At 38.7% G+C, this 24,799-nt stretch overlaps 1 protein-coding gene across 1 annotated transcript in view; it reads right to left on the bottom strand.

Moving 5' to 3' along the window:
• Positions 1-24,799, bottom strand: part of faah2a (fatty acid amide hydrolase 2a) — a 46,202-nt gene that overhangs the window by 7,584 nt on the left and 13,819 nt on the right. The window contains exons 5-9 of the mRNA XM_072594695.1: positions 22,897-23,016; positions 17,949-18,084; positions 12,115-12,232; positions 8,322-8,441; positions 3,161-3,272 (exon numbers count right to left, since the gene is read on the bottom strand). Coding sequence (XP_072450796.1) covers positions 3,161-3,272; positions 8,322-8,441; positions 12,115-12,232; positions 17,949-18,084; positions 22,897-23,016 — 606 coding nt within the window. The remainder of the gene's footprint in view (positions 1-3,160; positions 3,273-8,321; positions 8,442-12,114; positions 12,233-17,948; positions 18,085-22,896; positions 23,017-24,799) is intronic.

Here is a 24,799-nt window from a genome sequence, read left to right as displayed (position 1 = left end):
TCAATCTCATACTAACTAAGCTATCCCACCACCCTTCCTTTCTTGCATGAAGGCAAATGCAAATAACCTGTAGAATTTCCAGACTCAATCACCATATGATCCAAGCTCACATGTTTTTCCCACTATTAAGTACAAACTCCAAATAGCTTTTCCCATATATCTGGCTAGCTTTTTCTCAGCCTAATTCCATCCCAATTCATCTTTTATTCATTCTTCACTTTTTTAAAGAATTGTGTCCAATTTTCTGACCTGCCATCCATTGTGCAAATGCTTAGTTTGATACAGCCTTAATTTTCCTTAGTTTAAACTGCTGATGGTGGGTACTCCCCTTGGATTGTTTTTCTCTTCTCTATAATCTGAAATATCCCCATAGATATCTGTCATTACATTTCTATTAGCATATTCCTTAACCATCACTTGTTGTAATGCACTTAAACTTAGTCTGCCTTCATGACCTCAATATTGCCCTATATAAAACAGTTGTTTTGGACCCACCCTTTTGTCCCTTCAACCAAATGTAAAAGTCAATTATTTTGTAATCACTGCTTCCTATAGACACCTTCCCATTTATAAAATTAATTAATGCCATCTTGCTGCACGATGCAGCTCTAAAGTAACTTCTCTATGGTTGACTTCAGAACATGCTATTCTAAAACTATCCTTAAAAGATTTTATGAACTTATCATGGTTGCTTTTGCTCACCTGAATTCTCCATACTTTCCAGAATCTGCGCTTCTCACAACATCTGTCTGACAACTTCCATTATTTCTTCCTTTATGTTCTACTCCACTGGGGTTATTGATTGGGGTCCTGTACACTGCTCTCACAAGCAACGCCTTGCCCATGTTTCTGTTCACTACCCAAACCATTTTTACAGCTTGGTTTCCTGAACTTAGTTCATCCCTTTCTGTTGTACTAACACGACCACTAATTAAGCAGAATTACATCTCCGCCTTATCTCACCTTCTGAAATGTTCCAATCTGTTATCCTGCAGCAATATCCCCATAATGGCCATCAGATCAAATTTATTTCTCTGTATTCTTTCAGTTCATCTGTTTTGTTTTATATATTACATGCATTCCAGATATAAAGGTTTCAGTTTTACCCTTTTATTAAACTGTTGTAAATTAGCTGACGTTTAGTCTGCTTATCATTTCCAGTATTAGAACTGCTCACTTATCTTCTCTACTTTTTGAAGTATCTTAACTTTCAAAATATGATCTTTTGTCTCTAAAACCTATTTAGTTTAAAACCTTCTCGTCTTCCCTAGTTACACAACTTGGTAGAACACCAGTCCTAGCACACTTCAACCATCTCAAAAGTATAAATGTCACTTTCCCCAGTACTTAGAATAGTGTCCATCAAGCAGACCTCACTTCACCCAATAGAAGTTTGAGCCTTCATTCACTTCTTTAATTTTATTTAGCCCATCCCAATTCGCAAGTGGTTCAAGTAATAAAAAGATTATTAATTTGAAATTCTGCTTCTTAATTTGGTGCCGAGCTTGTCATTTGACTATGTAGAATCTTTATCTTTGTCCTGCTGTGTTACTGGTACCTACTGAATCACCACTCTCCAACATCAAATTCCTTTGAAGTCCTGAGCAGACATACTGAACCCAGATATTGGATGTACAACAGAGTCTCCTAGATTTTCGTGAGTTGCTGAAAGAACAGTGTCAATCTTCTTCACGATACTATCCAATATTACCATTCCCATGACCATTATTTTTACTTCACAATTTATCTTCCAAATTCTTTAGTACTGGTCCGTCAAGTCAAAGGTGAAAAAAAACAGACAAAATGTCCTTTTAGTTAATGAAAAACTGCAAATTCCACAGAACTTTCTCCAGGTTCTCTAAAACAGCTATATTTTCCCCTTCAGTTCACTTCTCCCATAAAATGTCTTCAAAGCTTTCCAACTGGAAATAAACATGCTTTTTTTCTACTTTTCTTCTGTATTATTTCTGTCGACTGAAAAAAATTCCATAACACCACATTCACATTTAGCTATGCAAATAATGACTTCATGCCTCCTGAGCCAGTTTCACATACCCATAGTATTTTGAATAAGAACATATTTATAGATAATGTAGCAAGGGTGGAATTACCAAAGCATTCAATAAACAATACATTGAAATAAATGTTATTGGACTGCAATGTGCAGGTGATTTTCTCAAGGTATGAGCCAATCTTGTGGTTTGTCAACATCTTGACCTTAGAATGGAAGTGACAATTACTATTTAAGGCTGCAGAGACAGACCAAGGCGCAAGGGCAGAATTCCCAACATGTTTGTAGGATACTTCATGACTGGAAGACTTCTACTATATCCAAATTCACTAAAACAGTTGATTCCAACAGTACGCTTAAAAAGCCAGTATGGAGCACATTCAGCAAACAGACTCACTTGTGTGGAGGCAGAGGTACATGAGAGATATCATTGGACTGGTAATCCAAAGGCCCAGGCTAATGCTTGATAGACATGGGTTTAACTCACACCATGGCAAATACTTAAAAGCAAATTTTGTAATGTAATGTTGCTACTAAAGTAAGTGGCAACCATTACAAAATCTGATCCGATTCACTAATGTCCTTTGGGCATGGATAATTATCGTCCTTACCTCACCTGGCCTAACAGCAACTACAGACCCACAGCAATGTGATTGATGCTTCACGATCCTCTGAAATGGCGAAGACAGCCAATCAGTTCAAGGGCAACTAGGGATGGCCAACAAATGCTGGCTTTGCCAGCTATACCCACAGTCTTAGTTTTTTTTAAAAAGTGATGGCATATTTAATTCAATTGGATATTTTCTGCCTTCAGATTTCAAATCAGTATTGATAAACTAAGATACTAGTTTGATGGGTTACACTGCTTGATGTCCTGCATTCTAAATCAGCAGCCAAACTGCACAGCATTTCATTCTGACAGTAAATTCCTTATGCTATGATTATCCAAATATCTGTGTTCACTTGAAAAATTTCAGTCTTAGGAAGGCAACTGTACAGTCTGAGTACTTCTAAAATCTTGAATACTACAAACATAGTATCTCAATGAAAAAGTTATGAACAAGTTTTACAACAATATAAACTAAGTAGTGTAATTGTATTTTAATGTATCAATTATAACACTTTGCATTCTGTCAAGGTATACATTACCTATTGCAGGAAATGTGTGTGGTGATATCCCCAGAACCTTTTTCATTAGCTCCCACAATGGTTTTATCTCCTTCCCACCATCTGCCATCAAATCTTTGAAAGACTTGAATTCCTGTTAAAGTAATGTACTATATTTAAATGTGTAATCTGATTTCTCAGTTTGCAGTTTTGACTAATGGGAGAGTCAACTTAATTACACAAGAAAAATCTCCAATCACAAAACTCCAATCATCATAAAATTTGAAGTTGGATCTGTACCAAGTTTTGCACAGTAAAATGTTGGCAAGCATCCATCAATTTGACATCAATTGTCATTTATGGAAGAGAATTGCAAACTTTTATCACACTGTGTGAAGTGTTTCCTGTTGAAAGTGATAAGAATTAGGTTTAAACTTAAAAATACAGGCTGGATTACTGTCTGATCCCAGATGCAGATTCACAAAGACATATTAGGAGAATTGAAACAAAGCCAAAGATCTGATGTGGGAAGAGGAGTTCCTTTTCATGAGACACTGCACCAGTTCTGGTACAAGGATGGGATCCATGTTCTAGCAAAAATGGAAAGTAGGGAAGTTTCAAAAAGTTTAGACAATAAAATGTAAGGAGGTATCTACCAGAAATGTGAATAGCATTAACATAAATTAAACAGCAAAGAAGAGCATAGCGAAGAGCAAAATAAGAGAAGACAAATATACCAAAGTAAAAAGAAGAATTCGTGAAGAAGAATCTAAAACAATGGTGCATTATAAAGTGAAGACTATCCTATGAAGATTAAGTGAACTGCCCATATAGTAAAGCACACAGAGTCCATTGCAAAATAGGTATGCTGGAGACAATCATGCTGAGAGAAAACAGGTATACTAGGGATTACAGCAGCATGACAAAGTAAAGGACTGGGAACAAAACATGGCAGGCTGCAAAGTATTTAGAAGATATAAAGAAAAGGGGCAAGGAGTTGCTGCACTTATTATGGATGTACAATGACAGTGTAAAAATGTGAGAGAGTTTTCATAAAGACCAAAAAAGAAACCATACGCACTGACAGAAATAAACAACAATAAAGAATTAATCAAATTAACAGATGTGGCATATAGGCCATTGAATAGAAGAGAGGTAGACAAGAAAGGAGACTGGGTTAAAAAAAAAGTAATGGAAGGAATTTCAACTACTTCAATATTCATTTGTCAAGAGAAAATCAAGGAAATAAAATGGGTAATTTGATGGAGTTCTCAATGTATCTAAGGACTTTTTCCTAACCCCAAAATAAAGGCTCAACAGGGGAAGACTTGCCACTATCTAGAATATCTAGGCACAATAAACATAACCATAATAACCATGACATAATAATAAAGAAGAACATAAGCATAATGTAAAGTAACTTAATAAATTAATGATTTGGATACAACTTTCAAGAAAAAAACAGAATATTAGCTATCAATGTAGAACAACAATTGAAAATATTTGTAAGTATTCAACGTGGTTCTGATGAAAAGGTAATCAACCTGAACTGCCAGCTTGTTTCCTTCTCCACAGAGGCTGTCAGGTCTGCTGAGTATTTCCAGCAATTTCTATCTTTAATTCAGATTTCCAGCATCCTTGGTATTTTGTACCATATCACAAACACAGAATAGGAGTAAGCTATTCCACCCTTTAAGTTGGCTCCACTATTCATAATAGTGATGGCTGATCAGCCAACTCAATAGCCTAATCCTGCTTTCCGCCCCAATATCCTTTGATCACCAAGTGCTATACCCAGCTCCTTCCAAAAATCAGACAATATTTTGATCTCAACTGCTTTCTGTGGTAATGAATTCCACAGACTCACTACACTCTGGGTGAAGAAATTCTCATCTCAGTCAGAAATGGTTTACCCTGCATCCTTACAATATGACCAGTGTTGGCTCCAATATTCTTATTTGCTGCAAGGGTCTACAAGGTCTTTTTCTGGCAGTGACCTCTGGAACTGAAGTCACTGTTGTGATTGGTTTTCTGACACAGATTGCCATGCGCAGAACATCAGAATGCTTGGCTGCATGCAGATTAGAGGGCATGCAGTCTGTGACCCTTAGTTGTTGACATGCCTTCCATTAGGAATATTCATTCTACATATACTATATACAGAGAAACCTCCGTTATCCAGCATTTGATTATCCAAATATTGGATTATCCGACAAAATAGCAAGGTCTCAATGTTTGGCTTAACAATGTCAACTGGCATTCGATTATCTGGAATTTAATTAATTGAACAAAATACTCCACGTCCATGTTCTTCGGATAATCGAGGCTCCTCTGTAGTCCTGTTAGAATTTTCTAGGTTTCATTAAGATCTCCCCTCATTCTGATGCAACTATTCAAAAGTCAGTCCTGTAAAGCTTCGCTGCACTCCCTCTATAGCAAAAGCACCCTTCCTCAGATAAGGAGGGAAAAACTACACAATTTTACAGGTATGGCTTCATTTTGGCCCTGTATAACTGCAGCAAGACATCCATGCTCCTGTATTCAAATCCTCTTCCTATTAAGGTTAAAATACAATTTTCTTTCTTGACCACTTCAGTGACTGTTGTACAAGGACACTCGGGTCTCAATGTGCTATTAGTTTATAGCCCAATAATAATTGGTCTTCTTGTTTTTGTGACCAACATGGATAATGTCCCATTTATCCAGATTATTCAGCATTTGCCATGCATTTGCCCACTCAATTTATCTGAATGATACTGCATGCTCTTCACAGCTCATCCTCCCATCCAGCTTTGTCATCTGCAAATTTAGAGATATTACATTTAATTCCCATATCCAAATCAATATTATTTTGAATAGCTGAAGTCCTGGCACTGCTCCCAGTGGTATCCCACTTAACACTGCCCACTATTCTGGAAAAGACCAGTTTACCAATCATCTCCATCAATTGTTCCCGAAAATCTGTACAAAGAAGAAATCCCTGCAAATCTTAGGGGTTATACCATCACTACGATCTAGAAGAAGGGAGACAAAGTGGACCGTGAGAACTACTTAGGACTCCTCTTGCTCTCTAACACCTGGAAGACCATAACCTAAGTCCTCACAAGGCACCTTTTCCCTGTCTGAGGAAATCCTTCCTGAAAGCCTGTGTAGCTTCTGACACAACCATGGATCTATGGACATAATATTCACTGACTGGCAACTCCAAAAGAAATGCCAGGAGCACAACCAGCCTCTCTACATGGCCTTCAACGATCTGACAAAGGCATTTGACTCAGTCAATTGGGAAGTGCTCAAAGACCTGTCAAATGCCAGATGCCCAGAGAAATTAATCAACTTTCTACATATCCTCCACAACACATTTAACCCCCTGCTAGAGTGGAAATTTATACAAATCAACGTTATAACAAAGGCTAAAGGAATGCACTGTCTCCCTCCTTAGTTCCATACCCTACTGACCATAACATAAATTGGAGTGTTTTATCCATTTTACCAATATGGCTAAATACTTCACACACATTAGGGTTGACATCCATCAACCAGAAGCAACCTATTTAGCAAAGATTTAAAGCAAATGAATACAGTTGGAAATATGGAAGTATAAATATCTATCCTTCTAAATACTCCTAACTCTCCTATTCATATGCAGGAGAGAGAAAGAAAATGGGTGTACTCCACAGAGATTTATTTCGAGAAAAATACATTTGGCTACTATTGGCAAACCCAAATTTAAAAAAGGACAAAGTATAGAATATTCAGTCAGGCACTCCACAAACAGAGGTGTCAGTATAAAAGAAAAAGTATGGATCAAGGTTTCAACAATAATGCACTAGATAAAGCTAAACGTATGCAATGTACTGGTAATGAAATAGATGATCTTTGTGGTGATCTTTATACCACATGATCATTTCCAAGTCAAACAGGATGCTGAGTTCAACCCAAAAAGTGAAATAAAAGATCAAGGAACTAACTACAGGCCAGATTTTCCAAACAGTAGCAAAAGTCCTTTTTTAAAAAAAATGCAGGTAGGGAGCTCCACATGTCTGAAAGGACAGAATTGTCAGGGATGGGGAAGACAGACAAACCATGCCCCCTTTTCACTGCTGTCAGCTGCTGTATTTGAAACTTAAAAATCCTGACAGCCATTTTGACAGCTGCAGTCAAACAGTTAGTACATTGGCTGCGTGCAATGTCGGGGTGCTAGGATAGGGAGCTGCGAGAGTAGTATGCCAGGTAAACAGAATTCTGGACTATCGGCTGGTCAGGTTGCCAGGTGTAGGAGGCCAAATGAATAAGGATAGTTGGCCAGGTAAGTGGAGTACCAGGTGGGCAAGTGGCAGGGTGCTAGGTGACTAGGATGCCAAATGAATAAGGTGGCCAAATAAAGTAATGCCGTGGGGTTAGAGTAGATGGGGCTGAATGGGAAAAATTGGGTCTGGAGTCTTCTGGCCCTTCTTGCCTGCATGGGGAGGGGCATGGATGCTGTTAGCTTCACAGTTTGGGTATGGGTTTGAGAAGGGGTGTGGTGGGGGGTCAGTGTGGGCTGGCCTGGGTGATGGGGGCTCAAACTCTGCAATGCGGAAGTAAAATAAAACGTAGAGCAAGATAAGGGGGTAGGTGTCAGGCAATGTGAGAAGTTGGAGGGGTGGAGGGGCATCAGGTTTGGTCCAGCAGCAGGGAAAATAAGGTTTGTTGAGGGCTGAGTAGGGGAAGGGAGTACTGGGACTCAACTACCCCGGGACAGAGTCCGGTAAGCGTGGGGTCTGGGGATGTAGTGCTGGAAATTGGTGTACGGACTATGTATTGAGTATGTTGAATAATTACATTGGAGTTAGACTATGCATTTTATCTAGTCACTATTTTACTTAATTTCATCAAAATTGTCTGAAATCTGAGTTAAATAGAGGAGAGGATTCCAGGCATAGAGGATTGGCCAACAAAATCTTCAATTGCCTGGGCAATTCCTTCAGAGTACTATGATGGGGATTCTGCAAGGTCCCTCTGCAGAACTCACATAAATGTTGGAATAATGGTTGCATGGCTGTCAGAAAATAAGGGCCTTTGTTTAAATTTTGGGGACAGATTATCATAAAAATGAATGTTGGAAATTCAAGTGTAAAAAGTTTGACTTCAGAGTTTCTTCCAACAAGGAAAGCAAGTAAATACTATAAATTCTTCAAATATCAAAAATAAACAACTATACCTTGCCATCAGCCTCTGAGGCAGTCATCATTGCTGACCAAATCTGGAAAGCGTACTTCATCTTGTGGATCTGAACTTGCTGTACCTGAACACCAAACTGCACTTCAAGATATTCAGTTAGCTGAAAAATGGCAAAATAATGCACAAAAGCATTAAATATGTAGCATCAAGATTCACACTGCCAGATGGTAAGCAGAGAGTAAATAAGAAATACTTGTTAGCCAAAGAGTATGTAACTGTAGGAGTGTTAAATTATATCCTTCAAAATGTTTGGGTAAGTTCTTATATAATTTATAAATAAATAACTAAAGACAAACTGTGCCAAATTGCAAAATATCAGACCATGTACAATGACAATGTAGGAGAAATTTGATAAATCACTTAACTTTCTTAAATTGTCTATAGTTACACGTGAAAAGGAACACTCGTGATCCACAGGCCCATCTCCAACTTCCTTTCCTCTTCCAGAGTCGTTGAACATAGCATCTCTTAAATCCATTCTGCTGTCTCAGAACTCTGTCTGAATTCAGTCAGGTTACCTCCTCCTGACAGTACCAAAGTCACAAATGACATCCTACATGATTGCAATAGTCAACATTCCCTTGTCATTCTTCAAGCTGTTTGCAGTCTTTTACACAGTGAAGCACACTGTATTCCCCCAATGATTCCTATTGCTCATCTACACACTACCTTGCAGTGATATTGGAAGGTACAATGTTATTTTTCGCAAGAACACTTACAATATAGCTCTACAATGCCATCACTCGCAATTCTACCACTGCTACTAAATTATCATATTTCTTATCCATAATCAGCAGAAATTTGCCCCAATTAAATTCTGAAAAAAAGGATGCCAGTTTATGACTCTGTACCAGAGTTTGCAGACAGTTGCAGAAAGGCTAAGCAAGTGTGCAAAAGTATGGCAGATGAGTGTTATGTGGGAAAATGCTCACTTTGGCAGGAAGAATAAAAGTTCAAAGTATCACAAACTTATTTTTCAGCAGTTCTTATCAATTTTAAGAGAGGCAGCAGCATAATGATAATATCATTACTCTAGCAATACAGAGTCCCAGACTTAAATCCTGGGGACTGCAATTCAAAGCTCGTCCAATGGTAACCATTAGATCATGGTAAATACCCATCTGGTTAACCAATTTTGAGGGAAGGAAACTACTTGGTAAAGCATATATGCAACTGCAAACAAGTAACGGATGTACCTCAAAAATGCCAAGCATGGCCAAGTGCAAGAAGACACAAGTTAACCATCATCCTTTGACATTCAATGACTTTGCTATCAGTGAATCGTCATCAACAATTTGGGTGGTACCACTGAACAGAAACTTAATTGGACTAGCATATAAATACAGTGGCTACAAGAGTAGGTCAGAGGCTAGAAACCCTGCAGTGAGTAACTCACCTCTCAACTCTCCTAAGCTTGTCCATCATCTACAAGGCAGGAGTGTGATAAAATCCTCCCAATGTACAGCATCCAAGGCAAAGCAACCCACTTGACTGACACCACATCTACTCCCTCTATCACTGATGCTCAGTAGCAGTAACGAGCATCATTGACAAGATGCATGACAGAAATTCACCAAAGTCCCTTTTGTCAGCACCTTCCAAATGCACAACCATTTCCATTTAGAAAGACAAACGCAGCAGATACATGGGAACACTACCTGCAAGTTCCCCTGCAAGCAACCCACCATCGTGACTTGGAAATATATCACTAATCCTTCAGTGTCATTGGGTTAAAGTCCTGGAATTCAGTCCCTAACAACATTGAGGGTTTACCTACACCATTTGGATGCTGTGGTTCAAATGGGCAGTCTTCACAATGGCAACTAGGGACAAACAATAAATGCTAGCCTAGTCTGCATGCCCACAGCCTAAAAGTGAATTAAATAAAAAGGCAATATGGTTGACTGTTAACAAGTCATTCAGTTATATAGTAATTAGAGATGGGAATACGTTCTGGATACGTCTGTAACACTCATAAAAAATGGAGAATGACAGCAAAATTTCAAGGTGCAGGATATTGCTGCTCTAATGCATGAGTCACAAAAAACATTACGTTGAGTACAGCATGTATTAAAGATGGCTAATAGGTTTTTACAAGAAGAATTTACCTTAAATATATTTTGTTTCATGTGAACAGGGTACTGGTGAGAACACATCTCAAATGCTGTGTGCAGTTTGGGTCTACTTGTTGAAGGAAGGATGCGAATACACTGGAGGAAGTTCTGGGAAAATTTACTGGATCGATACCTGAAAATGAGTGGGTTGTCTTATGAAGATAAGTTGGGCACGGTGGCTTTGTTTCCATTGGAGTTTATAAATGTGACATGTGGCTTGATTGAAGCATACAAGATCCTGAATAGTCTTGACAAGGTTGACGTGGAAGCTATTCCTCCTAGGGTCGGTTCAGAATTGGAAGGCACTGTTATCAAATTAGAATTTATCCATTAAGAACAGATGGGGAGAAACATTTTTGCCAAATATTAAGCAACTTTGGAGTCCTGCGTCACAGGCGGTGGAAGCAGGTTCATAAAGTTTTGGAGTCATACAGCAAGGAAACACACCCTTCAAGTCCAACTAGTCCACAGCGACCATGTTCCCAAACTAAATTAGTCCTACTTGCCTATGTTTGTCCATATCCCTCCAAATCTTTCCTGTTCATTTACTTAAACAAATGTCTTTTAAATGTAACTACCTGCAACCATCACTTCCTCTAGTAGTTCTTTCCACACACAAACCACTGTGTAAAAAAAGTTGCCACTCGTCCTTTTTAAAATTTTCTCCTCTCACTTTAAAAATATGCCTGTTTGTTTTGAACTCCCCACCTTAGGGAAAAGACCTTGCTATTCACCTTACCTACACCCCTCCTGATTATATTGACCTCTAAGGTCACCCATCATGCTCTGGTGAAAAAAGTCCCAACTTATCCAGCCTCTCAAATCTTCCATCCCTGGCAACATCCTGGTAAACCTTTTCTGAATCCATTCCAATTTAATATCCTTCCTGTAACAGGGCAACCAGAACTGCACACAGTATTCCAGAAGAGGTCTCACTAATGTCCTGTATAACTTCAACATAACATCCCAATTCTTGTATTCAAAGGTCTGAGCAATGAAGGCAAACGTACTAAACAGCTTCTTAACTACCCTCTCCACTTGTGATGCAAATTTCAAAGAATTACGTACCTAAAACCCTAGGTTTCCCTATTCTACCACACTACCCAGGGGCCCTACCATTAATTGTGTAAGTCCTGCCTTTGTTTGTTTTACTAAAATGCAATATTTTGCAGCATCCATCAGCTCAAAGTGGTACTGAAGGCATGAGAAACTGAGGTAAGGAACGTAGTTGGCCTGAGAGCAGACAAGACGTGGTTTGTTGACATGGATTGGTGTGGATGAAGGATCAAAGACGATAGTGGTTGTGGATCATGTGGGGATGTTATTGTGAAGATACAATTAAATAATGGCTGGAACATGCATGAGGTGAGCTGCAGCTGGTATGTGCCCAATCTGTTTAATCTGTCAGGAATTGCACCACCTAATTTATCAGTGGAGGAGAGGAGAATTGGAAGTGGGATTTAACTACAGCAAGTTGGTTCTTTTAATGAGATGCTAATGGTGGAAATATAGCAGTCACTACTCAAGGGTGAGATTCTGAAGTCAATCAAGAGGGAAACCAGGAACAATTTTTCTACTCAAGGACAAGAAAGCATGGGCAACACCTTCTGAAAATACAAACAACAGTTCATTACTGTTGGAATCAAGTCCTCAACATACCCTTCTCTGAGCATGAATCAGTTCTTTGTCCACTTTGGACAGGAATGGAGATCCTCCATCGTGTTCCATGGAATAGAATTTCACTTTCTTAATATAAACCTCTTCATCAAGTTTCACCCTTTTACAATACAAAAATCAAACATGTTATTCAGGATGAAGAGTTCTGACAATTTAATATTCCATAGAGCTCAAGGTAGTTTAACAATAAACAAATTCTATTGAAATCTCAGATAGCCTTATCAGTGTTAAATCAACTTTTATATAAATGTTTCAAAGTTGTCAACAGATATTTTTTTCCAGATAGCAAAGTAAGATCAACAATTTCAAAAATTCTAAATCAGGACACATACCAGCATTCCAGGTTACAAATAGGGAACAGATTAATAGAACAACACTGGACAGTCTTTCAGTTGTGGATAATCTACTTGTTGAATATTGAAAACTATTATATTTTCTCAGAGAACAATAGTTTTATCCCAGGAACCACACACATGAACTTTTGCCACACTTCAAGGATAAGTCTGTTCTGTCCTTCCTTAAGGAACCAAAACTGCACAAAGGTTGGGCCACAACAATCCTTTGGATAACTTCACATTTTATCACAATGTATCCCAACAGCTGTGTTCATGTCCACTCATCCGAATCTATTGATATCTTCCATCTCCTCACCTACCTGTGCAGCATCAGTGAATTTCGATACATGACGTTGTTATGAAGTTGAAGGGGTGTACTGTACCTTCAAGAGAGTGAAAGCTGAAAGCTGGCAAGCACATATCATGTGATTGATTAGCAGTCACAGTGTGTGCTGGAAAATTGAAAATATGTAACATTTGGCTTTAAACTAGATACCCTGGTTGTTTTGGCCACGATTTGAATTTAATCAGTTTAAATTATGCCCCAAGAGACTAAAACCCAATCGAATTTGAATTTTACTGTTATGAAAATATTGAATGAATGACACAATCCGATGTTTGGGTACAAAAAAGTAGGAATTTTGGACAGTTGGCCAACTGCCGTTGAAAGACTGCTATTCACCACACTCTGTCATAGATAATTTTTCATATGAAACACCTTTGCAGCAGAAGACTGAAGACAACCCGGGAATATCTACAAACAGAGGAAGACCGACACCAGAAAAGACAGTTTTCAAAACCAGACAGCAGCTAAGTTGCTATAAATTTAATAGGGACTTTATTGGATCGGTATATTGTTAGAGAGTGGGAGGTAGATAACAAATCTTTAAGAGAAAGGACGCTTAGAGTTGTAAAATAGCTGTTGTTTAATGTTCACTTTTAGAGTTAAAGAATAAATTGATATTTTTGTTAAATAGTGGAATTTGGGTAGTTCTCCAACACTCATACTTTACCAGATTACAAGGAGAGGTGAGCTTGTGTAAGAGTTTGGTTTAATTAGCAGAAGGGTTTAACCACAAATGTTGTAATAACATTCAGAAATCTAATTCAAAGGTATTCAAGTAGATTGCATATACCCGATATCCAACGACTAATCTTTTTAGTGCTACACTAGTTTCAACCTGCATGCATTTCATATATTAAAATCTTCATCTATTAACCTGTCCCAAACCCATGAGGTCTAATGCTGAGTAGTAGCCGCATGTATGGCACCTCACTGGATACTTCCTAAAAATCTAAATACATTAAACCACTGATTCCCCCTTATCCATTTAATAGCTACATCTTGAAAATATGTATTTATATTTATATTTATCAAATATGATTCTCCTTTCATAAATTCATGTTGATTTGGCTTAATCTAAGTTATTATTTTCAGAGTGCCTTGCTATCACTTCAATCAATGTGACAATCAAGTTAATTCAATAATATATTCTAACTTTTTTTCTATTACTAACGTTAGGAGAAGTAGCACATGTATCCTCATTTTCTCTTCCTTTCATAAATAGCAGGATTATGTTTGTCACCTTCCAATCCTTGATAACTGATCGAGAATCAAAGGAATTCTGGATTATGACAAATGCATGCAAGCCGTCAGGAAACTCTTAATACTCTTGGATGCAGACTATGAGGTCCAGAGGATTTGCTCCCACTTAATCCCATAAATTTCTCCAATACTATTTCGTTACTTGTATTTTTTTCTTCAAATTCCTCATTCGTGCGAGATCCTTGGTGGTCCCTCATTATTTCAGGAATAATTTTGAAACTTGCACCATGAAGACAGATCCAAAACATTACTTTAATGTGTCTGCTATTTCCTTACTCCCCAATTTTATTCATCTGTCTGTGCTGTTAATACATCCACATCTACCTCCACTGAATGCTTGAGACTTAAATTTATGCTAATAAAATCCTTTTTCACTTATCAATTTCTTGGTTTGTTTTGCTTTACTGAATTCTAAAATTGTCCTACTCTTCAGACCTATTACACTTTTTAGCAACACAAAGTCTGTTTGGTATGATATGATCTTTTAACTCTCCTTGTTAACCACAGTTGGGCACAATTTTGTGTGAGTTGCCTGAACAGACTTACGTTTGTTATAAATAATGTTTTAATTCTTTAATTGCTACTTGTCTGTCACAACTTGCACTGTAGTTTCCAAATCCATCTTGGCTCACTTATCTCTCATACTTGCATTGTTTGCTTTTGATCCTAGTTTCAAACTTGATAACTTGTTAATCTTAATATAAAATGTTACCATACTATGGTCACACTGCTCTCAATGGCCCTTTGCAACAGGATTAGTAACTAACCTTTCCTTACTGCAATATACAAGATCCAAAATAACTTGTTCTTTTAATTGATTCCTCATCATTATGATACAAATCAAAACATATACATTTCATTAATTCCACACCAATTTTCCCTCTAAGCTTGTGGCCTCCAACCCAAACATTCCCCAGAGGTCATGCACAAGTCTGTTCCTTCAAGATACCACACATGCACATCTGCAGGAAAATGTCAAGGGCCTGCCCAAAGCAAAAAAACGTGCGAAATTGCTGAACACCTTTCCTGTAATTTTTGTTTGTTCAGTCTAAAAGAATATGAAAATTTATGATTACTACGCTACACTTGTTACATGCACTTCTAATTTCCTGATTTATTGTCTGTCCTACACCAGAAGTCTTGTTTAAGGGAGTTGTTCATAGGCACCTCCTCAATGTTTTTTTCTGATTCTTGCTTTGTGTATACTCAAAGTTACTACAGGGTACTTCATTTTCAAACTGAAGATCCCTTCTATTTACTGCAGTCATCCAATCCTTTACAGCTACCCTTCCTGCTTTTCCCTTTTACCTACCTCTTCTAAAAATTATCCTGGACATTTTAATTCCAAATCTCATAACCATGCTTTTGCTGTTGCTATTAATACACACTATTTTTTTCTTTGCTATTAGTTCTTCTAATTTGTTGAAAAATGTTTAATTCAGATAATGAATTTAGTTTTAACTTTTTTCTAATTTTATTTGATATAACTTCAGTCACTAATGCCCTTTTCATAACAACACAAATCATTACCTTTGAGGCTCTGTATTTTAAGTTTGGACCTTTAGTCCTCAAGCTTTCTCAGCAGAACATTATTCCTAGTTCACCTAAGTCAATGATTCCTTTATGGATCAGAACAACAGGATTCTCCCCAAAGTTCATCTCTACTCACAAGATGATGCTCTTATTCCTCCCACAAGGAAACTCACCAACACTGAGTTAGGATTGCAGAGAACATTTTCTACGGCGCTAATGATACTATCCTCTACGACATTCCTTATTACTCATCTCACTTGAATTGCCTCCTGCCCATCCTACAGTTCTTATTCTCATCCAACGTGTAGCAAGTGATTCACAACCTTTGCCAAGGCTAAGAGCCAAGGTGCCTTCATTCTGAAGTTTAGATCCTCATACCTACCTTTTTCACAGTCATATCCTCCTTTACCTGTGCAATGGCGAGCCTTTAAGATCTAAAGGGTGTGAATGTATCCTTAAACAAAATATCCAGTTAACTGTTGCCCATCCCAATGTTTACATCTTGGACTCCAGTTTAACAACACTGAGGTGACATTCCTCCAGCTGCAAACGCTACGGATATGAATGTTCACAGTCACAATCACAATACTGTCCACCCTTCTTTTGCAGTGGTTACAGCACACAATTTGCACAGCTACTTCTATCTCATCTTATGGATCAATTTGTTTGATCTATTATTTTCTTAGTGAATCTTAACGAAAATTTAAAGATTTTAATTGCATTAAACAGTTTACCTTGCTTAAGTTACTAATTTTACCAAACTATAATTTACAATTTTCTAGTTTACAAACAAAACTTTGGTCTGGCTCAGTTTGCATTCTTTTCAACTAAAAACAACTCCAACTTCTCATCAATTGCCTCATACCTTGTTACCTTAGTCTCGGAGGGAAGATAGCTTTTGTTAACAAAAAAAAGCTTGTTACTCAATTCAGTTACTTTCCCTTTGTGCTCTTTCCCTATGTTATATGCACTGTTGCAACTGCTCCTTTTTAAAATACAGATGCTCCTCCTTTAGTGCTCTGTGCTGACTGAGGATTTTCTTGCAGTGCTACTTATTAAACATATTGGGTCCTTTCTGGTTCCACACTTAGTCTACCATTTCAAATGAAATGAAGACAAGCCAACTTCATCCTGACATTAAATACCATCAGGTCCACCACCAATAAAATTCCAAGGGTCACCATTGACCAGACGTTGAATTGATCAGTCATATTAAAAACAACTAGATGGTGCGAGGTAGTGATAATATTACCGCACTAATAACCCAGTGGTTAATGTTCTGGGTCAGAGATTCAAATCTCATCATAGCCATTGGTGGAATTTGAATTTAATTAATAAATTTGAAAAATAAAGCTAACCCAAGTGCTGATAATCATGACAATCATCTGTAATTGCTGGAAAAAAAATCTTTCTGGTTCACTTATGTCCTTTAGGGAAAGAAAATCTGCCAACATTGGACATCAAACCCACAGCAGTGTGGCTGACTTGGAACTGCCTTTTGATATAGCCAGCATGTCACAACAAATATTGTCTTTGCCAGTGAAAGACATTACCCATGAAAAAGTTAAAAAGAAAAGCAGAGTAGAAGTATATAAATGGTTCAGCTCCTGATCCTGCAAACCTCGCAATCGTTTAAAAGACTCAAATCAGGAGTGTGATGAAACACTCAACTGGATAGGTATAGTCAAACATAAGGAACCTACAGCATGAAAGTAAATGTTGTTGATCAAAACTGCTCATGTCACTGGACGCAACGTTCAACCCAAAACCAGTGTACCATACTGTTATCTATGATCACGGCTATCTACTATGACAGCAACTTCTCCTGTTTCTTGAGCAACTAAAACAGGAAAGAACAGTAATACCACATGAACATCACTCAAGATTATACACTATATTTACTTTTCGCAAACAATGCTGTATCTTCATCAACACTGGATTAGCGTCCTAATACTATCATTGAAGAAGCACCAACATGACAACTCCAATGCTCCATACCGATCATGCATTACCTTAGGTCAACTTTGGAGGGACAAAAATGTTTCTTCCACAAGACTGTCCTTGTGCTCCTAGTTCTCTCCCTACGGTTTTTCTTTACATAGATCTCAATCATTACACAATAAAAAGGTAAAATCCTGCTTCAAGCAAAACCAATTATTGACAGCAAAACTTTCAGATATATCAACCTTCAAAAACCATTCCACAAAACAATTTCTTGAGCAAACTTTCAGTCAACTTTTCTAAATCACTTACAAGACTTTCATTTGTTCTTTCTTCTGTGAAGTATAAAGGTCTGTTAGTCAATAGAAATAATGACTACTAGTTAAGTTTTTTTTCCTTACTTGGAGATATTTGGGCCAGCCATGACTTTGAACATTGGAATGAGATCATCAGCATAACGACACATAGGACCAGTACAGAGAAATTCAGCTTTTAGACCCATTGCATTTGGAAACTGACCATCATTAGGTACCAAACCTGAAAGCATAGCATGTTTACAGAATTACCACAGGGTAAAACAAACGACTTCGCATAATTGTGCAGTCAACATCAGAGGGGTACATACTAAGCCAATCACAATTGTGATACATGGACTTTTTGTTATTAATTTGTGAGAATATCTAAATAATGTATGATTCAAAGAGGAAAATCTTAATGCATGATATTTTCCTAGTTGCATCTAGTTCATGCTGAATACATTTTTATTACAATCTACATTTATCTAGGCTAGTTTTATAGTTTAAGATACAAAGGGAAAACAAAATCCAATCTTCATAAGGGAAGTAATCTTACAGATTCCTGAATTTCAATCTGCACGACTTGTTTAGAAACCAAGGATCCTTTGTAGTCACTTATTTTATTTTAAAAAATAAATGAAGTTGGATGGAAGTTAGAGATGCAGACAGATCAAAATCACACTTCTGTTCTTGAAACCTTGTCTTAAATCTATTTAGCATTATTCTTTCATGGGATGAACACTGCTGATAAAGTCAACGTTTGTTGTCCATCTCAAGTTTCCCTTGCTAAACCACATCAGTGTGTACTGAAGAACCAACCACATTGCTGTTGATCTGGAGTACGTGTAGATCTAACAGGTAAGAATCAAAACAAAAAAACATAAATTACTGGAGAAATTGAGGTGGTCTGGTAAGAAAACAGAATTAACATTTTGAGTTCAGTGACCCTACTTCAGAATGGTAGGCACATCAGATTCCTTTCTCAAACAGGCATTATTGGATCTGTTCGATTTTTTCAACAATGATAGTTTCATGATCATTAGGGAGATTAGTTTTCAATTCCAGATTTACGTTTATTGAATTTAAACTCTACCCACTGATATGGATAAATTTGGTCTAGTTACCTAAATTATTTGCCTGGACTACTATATTACTAATCCAGTGATGTAACTACTATCCACAGTCTTTCTCTCACATAAATGGACAAGAAACCAAGATGAAATGAGTTAAAAGTGTTATGAAGTTGAAGGCATGTACTATACCTTCAAAAGAGAGCATGAATGCTGTTCTGAACTGACATATTACAAGCACCTGTGTATATGACTAGATAGTTTCTTGGCCTTTTGGCTATGATCAAGTGTCTGTTCTTATCAGGACAGGGGTTGAGTTGATTGTCATCAGAGCTAGTGGAAATCATCGCTGGATCGTGATTGGACGTTGGAGGATCGTTTGGTTGTGCTGACCTGCTATTGGTGGATCTTCATGCTGGCTTCGGCCTAACGCCAATTCAGGGACCAGCCAACCTCAGAGCTATGGCCTCAACAGCTGCCCGCAGCCCTGGGCAGGGGGTTCGAAACAGTCCAGGTGACTGTGAAGAAGGTAGAGGATCGTACACCGGTTGACTGCATCCTGTTTATTAAGAAAGTACTGTTGGGATGCTGTGGGTTCGCCGCAGCGGACGTGTACTGCTTGCAGGATTTCCCTGGGGCAGGCTACTTTGATATGACCTTCAGAAGTGTGAAGCAGTGCGAACAGCTCCTGAAGGTCTTCAAGGAGAAGGAAGGGGAGCCGCCGTTTTCCATCTTGTCAGCATCCCCATTGTGTGTGCTTCCTGCACAGAGGGATCGGGTTGTTACAATCCATATGTACAACCCTTATGTTCCAGCGGCTGATGTCCTGACCTTCCTGGGAAGGTACGTCCAAGTTGAGGGAGAAGCCACCGATGTGATCGACCCCTTTGAGATCTGGACCAGTAAGCGGTAGGTCAGGGTAACACTGAGGGTCAATGACAATGGGAACATCCTCCACCCACGCTCGAGCTTCGCAATTGGAGGGAGCAGAGGCTACCTGACATATGCAGGGCAGCCGAAAGTGTGCCGAACCTGCGGGAAGTCGGGACACATGACAGCGGATTGCAAGGTGACCATCTGCAGGAACTGCAAACAGGAGGGTCACCTGACTAAGGACTGTCAGGAAGAAAAGAGCTGCAACCTGTGAGGAGAGACGGGCCACATGTACAAGACCTGTCCGGGGTGGGGGGGGGGGGGGGGCGGGCGGTGGCAGGCACTTACGCACAGATAGCTCGCATTACCACCTCCAGCCGTGGACCCCCAAAGACCAGTAAGGTCCACCTAGACAGCAGGGAAACTGAGTCTGGTGGCACCCAGAAAGAAGAACAGGCTGGAGTGGAGGAGGCAGCAGCAGCCAGCGGAGAGACACAGCAGCTGATCCTAGCTCTAGCTGGGCAGATGGAAGCAATGGAGAAGAAGGTTATCGAGAAGACAGAGGAGTGGATACCTGTTAAAAACAGGAAGAGAAAATCCTGCCAGGCCCAGAAAGCCTCCCAGCAAAGGGGGAAAAGACAGCTGCACGAGGGAGAAATGGCCGGCTCTTCAGATGAGGAAGACAGGCGCAAAGAAGGTCATCACCACCAGAAGAAGAGACAGAGCGCCATAGATAAAGAGGAGGGCATTTCTTCCCAACCAGGAAACAACGGACCCCCCGAAGTCCACCCTCCATCCAGTGAGAACCAGGGGGTACCCACTGCCCCACAACTACAGGTAACTGAAAGTTGTGATCCTCTGACAGTCCCATTATCAGACACAGAACTGGACGGTGCGGACCCTTGCCTTGGCTCAATGACCCCAGTGAGGAGCTGGATAGCTACCTCAGCCCAGTGAAGGTCCAGCAGTTCATGCTCACCATGGGGATGCAGGCAGCTACCCCAAATACAGGACAGTCAAATGGACAATAGTAACCCCATAAACTGGGGATTAAAGAAGGTTCCTTTGCTATCGCATAACAGGGCACCCACTCAGTAGTGGGTTCCGCTGAAGCCACAGCTAAATAATAAGAGACTGGATGGTTAATAAAGGGAACTGTAAATAGGATAACTGTAAATTCGATAACATTACAAAGAACAGATTGAATTTAAGACATGCAATGTATATATCTATGAACAACATGACAAATAGTACAGGTACCAAAGATTTATTTCTATGACTAAAGTATATTTTGAAATAAAAAAAATGACTAGATAGCAGTCCCAGAGTGTACTGGAAAATTGAAAATATGTTAACACTTGGCTGTGAAATGGATATTGAAGTTGGTTGCTGTTTTGACAACAACTTGAATTTAACCAGTTTAAATCATGCCACAGGATACTAAAACACAACAGAGTTTGAATTTCTCGTTTTGCCAACATCGAACCAATAAGACGATCCGATGTTGGAGGTATAAGAATGTCGACATTTTCAAAAGTGGTCAGAGAGCAAATGCTGTTGAGAGAAACTGCTGGAGAGCTAATTGTTCGTCTAATATTTTGCTCTCAAAGAAATTAGAAAATACTGTCTTTCAAAGGTAACCTCTCATGTGAAACATACAGTAAAAAGGAAGATGAAGACCCAGGGAAATCAGCTGCCAGAAGAGTGAAGACATAGAAGACAGCAGAGATTGGGTGGTTTGGAGATTAATCTAATGTAATTTTACTAAGTGTCTTACCAGAATAGCACATTGTTATAGAATTGGAGTCAGAGAGCAAGCAGTTAAAAGAAAGGGGGCTTAGATTTGTGAATTTTTTTAGTTTAATGTTACTTTTAGAGTAAGAAACTAAATTGAAAATAAAATAAGAAAATAAACTTTCTTTAAATAGTGGAATTTAGGAGTTCTTGGTCACTCATATTTTAACAAATTACGAGGCAAGGTGAACCGAGCTTTTTTGGGTTTTTGGTTTAACTAACAGAAAAAGGTTCACCGCCATGTTGTAACAAAACAATTTGAGGCTAGTTTCAAGACAGACTAAAGAAGCAAATTGAGAGAGGCGACAAAACTGATCTCTACAAAACAAAATTGTTATGCAGGATAATTTTCCAGGACCAGAATAAATGCACAACTTTGGACAGCGTAGAAGATTCTTTATCCTCCAAGATTAATTTCATTTGAGAACTGAAGGAAAAGACAGATGTTATATTAATTAAGGGAGGTGTGAGCACAATACAGTGGCTTAATCTATGTTAAGAAACCAGGATGTAGAAGCAGGTTTAAGCATGGATGAGAAATGATAAATGCGGCAAAAGATTGCTTGGGGAAGATCCCGAAAATCACCACACAGCAATAATGAATATAAAGGAGGAAACAATGGAAACTGGTCAGAAAAGTACATGATATTCATGTGGGATTTTAATCTATATAGGCTAGAAAAATTAAACATGCAAAGGTAGCCGGAGGAGGATTTCATAGGTTTTCAGGATAGTTTCTCAGAACATTGAGGCCAACTATAGAGCAAGTAATACTGGAACCAATTTGTGCATCAAGACAGGATAAATTAACGACCACATCGTCTAAGTGTCCCGATTGAATTTTATGTTGTTTTTTTGGGGGGGGTGGTCTGGGGAGAATAGGTTCAAGACTTTCATCTTAAACTTAAATACAAGCAATTATGAAGGCATGAAAGCAAAGCTAGCTAAAGTGAACTGACAAATTGGTTAAGGGATAGGTCAAGAGAGACGTAGTGGCAAATATGTATGGGGAGAGTGGTATTTCAGATTGTTGAAATGTAGACAACTGCACAAAAAAGAAAAATTTCTTAACTGTGGGAGCCAACAAGCTATTTAAATGATTCAAAGTAATTTCATGTTTTGATTCAACGAAATGAAAACACTGGATTAAACATAAGAGCTATCATATCAGTTGTAACTCAAATCCAAAATTCGCTAAAAATAATTGTCTAACAATCAATGCAAAACGATATGAGTCACAAAAAATATCTAAATGGCAGTGTTTTGAAATATGATTCACACGACCAAACCAGTGTCAAGATCAAGATAATTTTGACCTGTTGTAGGCTTGTGTCCATAAATTCCATTGAAGAAGGCAGGTATTCGAATGCTCCCACCAATGTCAGAACCTACCCCCATTACTGATCCAGCTGCAGCAATTATGCATCCCTCACCACCTACAAAAGCACAAAACAAGAAAGCAGAATCACATTTCAGGTCTTTAGAACTGGAGAGGGAGAGTGCTGCATAGCAGACAAGACCTTGATCTGGAGGAAGGGGGACAAACATAGGGGTGCTCACACTCTGAAATTGTTAAACTCAATATTAAGCAAGAAAGCTGTAAGGTTTTGGACTCCTTGGTCATGAGTAACATCTTTCTAGTGTTTACACAGACTCACCCTGTTAGAATTTAATAGGTTTCTAGGAGATCACCCCCTCATTCTTCTGAACTCCAGTCATTTTAGTCCTAATTGATCCAGAATCTTTTACACATCAGTCTACCATCCCAGGGATGTGTCTGGTAAGCCTTGCTTCACTCTCACCATTGTCAGAACATCCTTCCTCAGTTAAGACAACCAAAAACTATGTTTTACACCCAGGTGCAGCTTGTACAACTGCAGCAAGCTAACTCTGGTCCTGTCCTCAAATCCGCACGCCGTGAAGGCCAAAATACCATTTACCTTCTTTATTGCCTGCTGGATTCCTACTTTCACTGACAAGTATACAAACACACTCAGGTCCTTTCGCACATCCCCCTTTCTTAATCTATCACCATAGAATACTCTGTCTTCCTGTTTCTGCCAAAGTGGAGAACCTCATCTTTATCCACATTACACTTCATTTGCCATGCACGTGCCCAATCTGAGTTGGGTACAGCTGAGAACAGAAGTGAGTCAAACAGTCAGGGACAAGGTTGGACTAACAAATTAAAATGCATTTATTTCAATGCAAGGGGCCTAACAGGGAAGGCAGATGAACTCAGGGCATGGTTAGGAACATGGGACTGGGATATCATAGTAATTACGGAAACATGGCTCAGGGATGGGCAGGACTGGCAGCTTAATGTTCCAGGATACAAATGCTACAGGAAGGATAGCAAGGGAGGCAAGAGAGGAGGGGGAGTGGTATTTTTGATAAGGGATAGCATTACAGCTGTGCTAAGGGAGGATATTCCGAGAAATACATCCAGGGAAGTTATTTGGGTGGAACTGAGAAATAAGAAAGGGATGATCATTTTATTGGGATTGTATTATAGACCCCAATAGTCAGAGCGAAATTGAGAAACAAACTTGTAAGGAGATCTCAGTAAGAATAATAGGGTAGTTATGGTAGGGGATTTTAATTTTCCAAACATCGACTGGGACTGCCATAGTGTTAAAGGTTTAGATGGAGAAGAATTTCTCAAGTGTGTACAAGACAATTTTCTGATTCAGTATGTGGATGTACCTACAAGAGAAGTTGCAAGACTCGACCTACTCTTGGGAAAGAAGGCTGGGCAGGTGACTGCTCTGCTCCACTCTGTCAAATTGCTCATCAATAATACTTGGGATAAGGTTGGCATTTATTGCATTTGAGAGATTGCGCTTTTTGGACATCAGCCATCCTGTGATCACTTGAGCGAGACTTTCATTTCTGGATTTTTTTTTGTACTGCAAGCTTCCATCACCAGGATTTAGATATAGCTTGAATCTTTAATGCAAACAGACAGGAGGCATTTTCATAACCAGTTTGAACTGGATTTGATTCCATGTTGCAGAGATGAGGTAGCAATATCCATTCTTTTAGATTTTCAAACTGAGGTTATTAGGGCTATATCTACCATGAAATCTTCTTATGTTTTGATTTAATAGCAGCCTTTTATTTCCTGATAGCAATAGAAATATTTTCAGCAATAGAAGCGTTGTTTCTTTTGAACAGCTTTAGAAGTTATGACATGTTCTCACAAAACTTAATTTATCA

Source organism: Chiloscyllium punctatum, chromosome 25 (assembly GCF_047496795.1).
Source record: "Chiloscyllium punctatum isolate Juve2018m chromosome 25, sChiPun1.3, whole genome shotgun sequence".
Lineage (NCBI taxonomy): Eukaryota > Metazoa > Chordata > Chondrichthyes > Orectolobiformes > Hemiscylliidae > Chiloscyllium > Chiloscyllium punctatum.
The sequence above is the reverse complement of the archived record's forward strand: the minus strand, read 5'-3'. Positions and strand labels throughout refer to the sequence as shown.